Source organism: Bidens hawaiensis, unplaced genomic scaffold (assembly GCF_021521415.1).
Source record: "Bidens hawaiensis isolate Kalapana, Puna unplaced genomic scaffold, B.hawaiensis_p1.1 tig00008125_1, whole genome shotgun sequence".
NCBI classification, from domain to species: domain Eukaryota; kingdom Viridiplantae; phylum Streptophyta; class Magnoliopsida; order Asterales; family Asteraceae; genus Bidens; species Bidens hawaiensis.
The window spans coordinates 896,376-905,549 of NW_027491578.1; the positions used below are offsets into that span (position 1 = coordinate 896,376).

The 9,174-nt window shown below is 35.3% G+C and overlaps 1 protein-coding gene across 1 annotated transcript; it reads left to right on the forward strand.

Moving 5' to 3' along the window:
- Window positions 1-5,838: 5,838 nt before the first annotated feature.
- On the forward strand, window positions 5,839-9,174 carry LOC143637165 (cystathionine gamma-synthase 1, chloroplastic-like). The gene is made up of 11 exons (XM_077104615.1): window positions 5,839-6,354; window positions 6,472-6,575; window positions 7,158-7,231; window positions 7,321-7,489; window positions 7,573-7,632; window positions 7,714-7,917; window positions 7,987-8,073; window positions 8,159-8,266; window positions 8,541-8,636; window positions 8,728-8,846; window positions 8,949-9,174. Exons 1-11 carry the CDS (start codon window positions 5,895-5,897, stop codon window positions 9,070-9,072), a joined length of 1,605 nt encoding a protein of 534 aa, XP_076960730.1. The 5' UTR covers window positions 5,839-5,894; the 3' UTR covers window positions 9,073-9,174.

Below are 9,174 nucleotides of genomic sequence, written 5' to 3' on the forward strand. Positions count from 1 at the left end.
GTGCTGCCCCGTGTCAAGCATTGGCATTTCTAGAAATACAAGCTATACAAGGTAGGGGTTCTGCCCGATTATTTTATTATATATGGCTTAAACCCTAGTCGAGGGTATAGTCTATACCTTGATTACATAAAAAGTAAAAAAATAGTTTTTATAAGACGAGAGTATAGATTATATATTATTTCTTTATAACTATAAAGATTTTATAATGTTTCTTAAGAAATAAGAAACTTGATATATATACGTTTCTTCATGAAGAAGAAACGTAGTGTTTAAATGATAAAACATCTTGGACTAAAGGTCCAAGTATTTTATAAAAGAGAAATGACTATCAAGGTAATGATTATGCAAATAGACTAAAGGTCTAATGCTAGATCACTGATCTAGTATTTATAAAAGGTTATTCTCGTTCTATAGGTCCGAGGTAACAAGAAGATTACATCAGTGGGTTAAACTGATCATAACAAAGGTGAATATGTCCAACTCTTTACAATTTTATAAATCGAGTCTTATAAATTATTACATGGGATTACGCATCCCTAAAACGTTATAAACAAAGGTAATCGCTGGCCCTCAGGCTATCGTATACGTTTGTCTTTTATATGTGGTTAGACGGTGGGCACACCGCACCACGCTGGATTATGCCTCCGCCATGTTGGGCCGGACCTACGATGTTCGAGTGGGGATAATCTTGTGTATATAGGTAGTGGCTACGATCTCGAACTTTGCGGTGTTCGCTGAGCGGTTTCGAGTTGAGCTGGAGTTTGTAATAGTTACTCAGACTTTCAGAACTTGATTGTTTCCTAAGCCACGTTGGGCCGAGGCCTACGATGTCTCGAGGGGATAATTAAGTATCAAAAATACTTTGTGTCAACATAATTACCAGCATGCGTTGCTGACGTAATTTATAACTGTTTTTCTGGTAATCAGGATTAGGTGTTCGGAGATGAAGAATAGCCATTAGACGATCTGATGGCTCAGATGGAGTTTTTGTTATTAAAATAATGTAAATTATGGTTTTTATGTTTAAAAGACTTATGTACCAACTATCGGGTGTTTAATTCCCGACTTTTGAAATATATTAATATTTTAATTAAAACTTCCGCTTTACAACCTTAAACTCTGATATATTTACAAAACATGTACCAACTATTGGTCACACTCCTAGGCCTTAAGTTTTGGGGTGTGTCACATACATGCATGCATGCATGTATGTATATATGTATACCACACATAACACGATATAATAATAATAGTCTTCAAATGTTTGCCGGTTACAAATAACACTCGCCCCTATCGCCTCTATTATCGCTGTAACAACTCGGACTTTTCGAATTAATATTTTTATTAAAAAAACGACCTATTTTGATATTCGGGAAATTTTACCGTATTTATCGAATAAATTAACTATTATTATATTATTTAATTAATTTTACAATATGTAGTTATAACTTTCACTATATGACAATTTTAGCCTAAACTAATAAATTTACCCAAATACGGAATTCAATAAAAGAAAAGTCAAAACTCTAGCATGTTGCTGGAAATAGCCCAAACCAAATACATGTTCTAACCAACCACAAAAATCATGCACACCTAAAAACAACTATGCCTCAAAACATGATAAAGGGGGCTTAACCCAATCAAGCCAAACAATATCCTTATGACCGAATCTATTCTTTATCCAACCAAAAAGATTAGTCATGATTTCCTCAATCGTAAACAAAGTAGACAAGACCCCGTTGTTGAAGATCTTAGCATTTCGTTGCCTCCAAATGAACCAAATAGATGAGTAAATAATCGAGCCTAAGACACGCTTGCCCAATCTGTCATCTGGTTGTTTCGCCACCTCCAACAGTTGCTCAAAAGAGCCAAAACCAGTTAAATCCCAATGGCACCAAAGAGAGTCTGCCCTCCAGACTTCTTTCGCTCTAGGACAATCTAGAAAAACATGGGTCGGCGTTTAAGTCGCAGAGTGACACCTTGAGCAGTCAGGGTATATTGAGTTCAATCATTTAGCAATTAGATTAGTCGCTACTGGAATCCTATTTAACAAAACTCTCCGAATGAAGCAGTTGACTTTTATAGGAATCCAAGACTCCCAATTACAAATAGGAGATCCATCCCCATGTCAGCCATACAACTTCTCAAACTGCGCACCGAAAATGAACCCGAGGAGTCACCGATCCATCTCCAACTGTTTTTTTGTCCACTTTAAAGGAAAAGCCGCACGCCATCTCCTGCAAATCCTCTACATCAACCAAGTTCTCTTGAGAAAGATGCAATTTTGACCAGCCCCAAATAATAGTCCCCGCCCAATTCTCATCAAACACCACTCTATCCTCGGACACCCTTTAAAAACCTTCAATTTGTACTAATTAGGGAATATATCTTTGAGCGTGAACCTGCAAAGCCAAGCATCAAGCCAAAATCTAGTATTGCATGGTTATTTGTTTCTTTCTTTTTCCCAGTCTCTTGTTGAATGGTGTGCCCCTTTTATTATGTTACAAAATTTATAAGTTTTGCTGTTAAAAAACAAAAGTTGTTCATTTACATGGCTTTTTTATTTTTAACTTAAATAAATAAACAAGTGTTGGTTAGGTTAACCATTTAAAACACATGTTTGAGAGTTAAAATCATGTTTATCTTCAGACCTAACCGGACACGACATAACCTTTCCTTAATTTTTGTTTTTTAAACATTTTGCTTTCACAATATACACGAGCAAACACGCAATCACATGTTTTTTTACGTATTCCACAAATTTAGTCTTGTTATAAATAAAGTTTCATAATAGTTTCTAATTTAAGATTATGTGAGACTGTGAGGTGATGGTTCACAAATCACAAAGGCGTGTGACATCTTTATTTTATTTTATTTTATTTCATTTATCGACTCTTTTTAATTTTTCAAATTTAATACATCTTGTAAAAACAATTTTATAATATGAAAAGAAAATATATATTTTTTTTCAAAGTGTCCTTAACAAATGGACGTGAACACAAAATTTTATTCGTTTATACATTTGTGAACCACTGGTATATAAGATAAAAACCTAATGAACAAACATGAACAACACCTCACTCGATTCGATTTCATTAACCACCCTAACTACCACTAATATTACCAATAATGATAACTGTTACTATTTCTTTAATATATAGACTTACGTACATAGGAAATAGAAAACTAAACTAGTAAGTTGCAAATTAGAGAAAGTATTGCTTAATCTTATAAAAATCAAATTTGTTTTGTTATTTAAAACCAATATTCAATGCTAGGTTTTTCAAATAGCTTGTAGCTTAAGGGTGTGTTTGGCAAAACTAGCTAGTGACTATAAGCTGGAATGGGTGAGCAAAAAACGGTTCGGAACCGTCAGAACCGAGGAACCGGAACCGAACCGGTGCCTCAGAACCGCTAATGTGTGTACCGGTTCGGTTCTCGGTTCTCAAAATTTTCATCAAACGGTTCACGGTTCGGTTCCGGGTAAAACCGGCGGTTCCAGAATTGGAACCGAAGAACCGGAATATTCAAAACGTTTTAAATAAATTTATCAATCCCCATTTTTATAGAGTAACTTATTAACTGGCATCCATTCAATCATTTTTTAATTCAAATCTTCTTTCTTTACGTTCAATAACTGACAACCATGATCAATTTTGATTTAAGCTATCAAGGTAATTTAATATAAAATGATATGATCTGCCATTAATCTATCGTTGCTAATGATTTACTTAACTTCAACACATAGGTTTTAATAAAAAATATGACAAATGTTCTTGTTGTAATCTAAATTAGGTTTACCGTGAAAAAAGACATAAAATTGTATAGACTTTTTTTGCAATTTGCAAAGTTTGCATAACGCATCTGATAAATAAATGATCGACCGGTTCTAGTCAGAACTGATTAGCGAGAACCGGTTTTAATGGTTCTGGAACCGAACCGGTTTACTATAATAGGTTCCGGTTTCGGTTCTATTTTTCACTCATTATCGGTTCCGGTTCGGTTCTCGCGGTTCTAAACCGTTGCACAGCCCTAGCTGGAAGCTGAAGGCTGAAAGCTGGTAGCTGTTAGCTGTAGCTTTTTAAATTTTTTTAGGTGTTTGACAAAGTATCAGAAGCTTTTAATAAAACTAGCAGGGTGCCAGCGTGGTGCGGCGGAATGGGCGCACAACCTAACATCAACCGCATAATTAGTGTCGGTATATGATTCACTTGATGACAGTGCATACATAACCTGAATGTAGACGTGTAATTCATGAAAAGACAATAAGCGTGTAACTGATGACGAAAATCAAGAATTAAAGCTGAAATATACAGTAATTTCAAATAGATAATTTTTTAAACCAACCAATTTTAATATGAATCCCTTTTTGAACAGGCCCTGTTTTTAATGTTTTTAATTTGAAACATGTTCTTATCTGACCTCTTTCGACTCAAAAGCGTACCGAAACGAATCGAACTAATTTAATCATTTTTGTATCGACTCGTTCTGACCCTAATTTGGTCTTACACATGACTCAAGTTCATCCGACTCGACTCCTAATTTGGTCTTACACATGACTTGAGCTCACCTGACTCGACTTGTTACCGATCCTAACCGATAATCACATAGTATGTTAATTTTTTAAAGTTAAAGAAGTATAATAATATCATACTCAAATTAAAGAGAATAAAATGCTCGTTTTTATGATGTAATTTGTTTAAAAAATTATTAATGTGTGAAAAAGTTATGGCTCCTAGAAAAGTCGTGAGAATAGTTAGTTTTGAATAAGGGTTGAATGTGTAAGTGTGTAACTATTATATAAATTACAAAAGCTGATAGAAGTTGAAGTATCAAACTTGCAAATTCAAATGTAAAAGCTTGTAGCTAGCTTTTTCTCAAACGCTACCAATACTAGCAGTTAAACATGGAGTTTTTTTCTATCAATCTAAAAGCTTGAAGCTATTTTAACCAAACATAGTTTTTTATTAAATATGAGTTTTTTCTTAAAAGCTTAAAGCTTGAAGCTCCTAAAAATTGTTAAAAGTTCATTGCCAAACATACACTAAATCTCGTTAAAATAAGGTTCACTCAGTATAATTTAATTTTATTGTAATTGAGCTGACTCGCTGATGCTCAACTACAGTTGCGAACAACCGTAGATAATTTTGTTTTAACAATAAATAATAATTACATTAAAACACCACCCAATAGCTAGCAACGATTACACCCAAGAAATAAAAACAACAAGAAACAAACGGATTAAAGTAGCAAAGTTTGTGGGTACTTGTGCAACTTGTAATTGGACATTTAACTAGCGTAGGTATGATGTGAACGCAACGTAGTGCCGCCACGTGCACATCCTGACATTGGGCGCGCAATCGGTGTTAGTACGTGCATAACCCAACGTTGGTACGCAGTGTAACATTGCATTGGATTGGTAACCGGTGTCGATATCACGACATCGAGCGCGTAAATGGTGTTGAAACTTGAAACCAAAAGCAAAGCCGAAATATACACTAATTGCTAGAAAACAATTTTTTAAACAAACACGTTTTGATCCGAACCCATTCTAACCCTAATCAAATTAACCATTTTTTAAATTGACCCGTTCCAACCGTAAAAGTTTGACCAAACCCGTTTGCCAGTCGTATAGTAAACTTAACAGATTAGTACCTAGATGACTAGATCACTAGATGGATAATTTACGAAGATATATATCTTATATCATATACAAAAAATCTGATTAAAATCATTCCAAATATAGAAAGACAAAGTTACCCCTCATTTCCAAGATCCATCTAACCTCATTTCACCCTATAAATTAACCTCAACCTCTTAAACCTCCACTAATTCATTCATTCCCAATATCATTCCAAATCTCATTCCAACCGTCCGATCAATTCTCTTCCAACATGACCATCTCCACTTCCATTCCTAGGGTTTCACTTCCATTCCAATGCCGTTCCAATTCCAATTCCACCCCACCCAATCCACGTGGCCTATCTCCCTACGGCATGTCATCCTTGATCCTCAGGTTCCCGCCAAACTTTGTCCGCCAGCTCAGCAACAAGGCACGCCGGAACTGCAGCAACATCGGCGTCGCTCAGATCGTTGCGGCCTCTTGGTCAAACAACCACCCGATCTCTTCGGCGGCGGAGGCTCATGCCTCCTCCGCCGTCTCCGCTCCCATCGCTGCGGGTGAAGATGACGTTGATAATAATAATAATAATAATAATAATAATAATAATATTGATGAGAGTGTTTTAGGGTTTTGTAACGGTGGTGGTAATAATAATGGTTCTGTTCAGTTTGTTGAAAGTACACGTCAGCCGTCGTTTTTGACCGGTGATGGTAGCCTTGCTATTCATGCTGGTATGCTCCTTTTGTCATTTTGCACACTTGTTTACAGATAATAATAATAATAATAATAATAATAATAATAATAAATAAATAAATAAATAATAATATCTTTGATATTGCTTTTGTAAGGTGAAAGATTGGGTCGTGGCATTGTTACTGACGCAATAACTACCCCAGTGGTCAATACATCTGCATACTTTTTCAAGAAATCTGCTGAACTCATTGATTTCAAGGTATACATACAACAAGAGTTGTTTATTATTTGAAATACTATATGGGCTATATATTTTTTAGGTCCTGAAAACAATGCAGCTTTCAAGATTTTGATCTCAAAGTTTCAGTTTTAAGTTGCATGCAGAGTTTTTTTATTATATTTAGTAAGGTTATGGTTTCTTGATTACTTTTGAGTGAAAAAGTTTTGAAATTTGGGTAATCAGGTTAGGGTTAAAAACTTAAAACTGTTAACCGTGTTTGCAAGATTAAGATAAAGTTGTATGCCAAGTGGTTCTTGATTAAGTAAGTGTGATTTTGATTTTTTGAATGCTTTGATAATAGTATCAAATTTGGATAATCATGTAATTAGGGTTGAAAATTTAAAGTTGCTAATCATCTCTGCAAGAATAAGGTTAAGTTGTATGCTAATTTTTTTGATTAAGTAAAATGGTGAAAAAAGTATTAAGATTTGGATAATCTTGTAAGGGTTAAAAACTGTAAGTTATTAATTACGCTTGCATGATTAAGATTATGTTGTGCGCTCAGTTTTTTGATTCGTAGGATTAAGACTATGATTTTCTGGATATTTGGTTTTTATCCAGGAAAAGCGACATGTTAGCTTTGAGTACGGGCGTTATGGGAATCCCACAACCGAGGTTTTGGAGGAAAAGATAAGGTATTGTTATTGGTTTCTGTTTTGTTGTCACATTGAAACACTTTATGCTATCGAAATAGAAGTTTTAACCATAATTTATGAAAAAACAGTCAGCTTGAGGGAGCTGAATCGACCTTGATCCTGGCCTCTGGAATGTGTGCTAGTACTGTCATGATGTTAGCTCTGGTCCCAGCTGGCGGCCACATCATCACCACAACTGATTGTTACAGGAAAACCAGGATTTTTATTGAGACCTTTCTTCCCAAGATGGGGATCACTGTAAGATTTTTATAAATATAATCCGTGTGTTTTATTTATCATATTTTGCATCCTTTGAATGTTTATCTTGTCTTGGTATGCAGGCATCGGTCATTGACCCTGCAGATATTGCTGGACTTGAATATGCTTTAAATAACCACAAAGTCAGTACTCAGTAGTAGTAACGAATTGAATAAAACTTTATCAAAAAGGAACTAATGTGTATATGTTGTTTAATGTGACAGGTTAGTCTTTTTTTCACTGAGTCGCCAACGAACCCGTTTCTAAGATGTGTTGACATTGAGTTAGTTTCAAAGCTGTGTCATGCTAAAGGAGCCTTGGTTTGCATTGATGGAACATTTGCTACACCTTTGAACCAGAAGGCTCTTGCACTTGGTGCAGATATTGTTGTGCACTCTGCAACCAAGTATCTCGGTGGTCACAATGATGTAAGCATTTAATCTATTTTTTACTAGCATTTATATATGCTTTTGTTAACTTTTTTGTTTTGTTTTTAGGTGCTTGGTGGTTGTGTGAGCGGTTCTACTGAAATAGTTTCTCAAGTTCGTATTGTGCATCATGTTTTAGGTGGCACCATTAATCCTGTAAGTATTCTTCAGTATTGTTAGCTTTACATTGTTGCAATCATTTTGGTTGACATTATTAATGGTGTTCTGTTTTTAATGTCAGAATGCTGCATATCTGCTCATTCGAGGCATGAAAACGCTCAAGCTGCGTTTACAGCAACAAAGTACCACTGCGCAGAGGATGGCCGAAGTTTTAGAGGCACATCCTAAGGTATTCAGATGAGCCCGACCCAGTTGGCTAATGTGTCAAAATGGGCCTGGGTGAAAATCTTTAATCTCATGCTATGGGACTATAGGGTTCAGTCAAGTTGACACATAAAACACTTTTTTGTGTATTTCTTACAAGCTGTCAGTTATTACTTATTTAAATGTAAAACATTTTAGAAACAGTATTATAAAATTTTCATCACAATCTATGGATTGATAAAAAATGGATCCAAATTGCCACATGATGAATCTGACAATTATTTGTATTACTTTGACAGGTGAAGCGTATCTATTATCCAGGCTTGCAAAGTCATCCTGAGCATGAACTTGCGAAGAAACAGATGACTGGTTATGGCGGTGTCGTCAGTTTTGAGGTCAACTCTAGTCTTTGTTGTTTGTCTCTTATTTCCTCAGCTTTCCAATACTTCTCAAAGTAATTAATCCTTTTTTGTTTTGTTAATTTAGGTGGATGGTGACTTACACACCACCATTAAATTTATTGATTCTTTGAAGATTCCATATATTGCACCGTCTTTTGGTGGGTGCGAAAGCATTGTGGATCAGCCAGCCATTATGTCTTACTGGTCAGTCAGTTTTTCTTTATGTGCATATCGATTGTACTTGTGTTGTTATAATATTTGCTGAATTGCAGTTTGTTTATGTTGGAAATGTTTTTTTATTAACAGGGATCTTAGTCAATCTGAGAGGGCAAAATATGGGATTTTGGACAATTTGGTTCGTTTCAGTTTTGGAATTGAAGACTATGAGGATCTGGAGGCTGATGTTCTTCAGGCTTTGGAGACTATATAATTAGTCACGGTTCACCTGCGCACGCAATTGTTTGTTGTTTTTACGGTTTCGTGTTACTTGTTTTATTTAAATCATGTTGAATCTTGATCGTGGTTGTTTGTA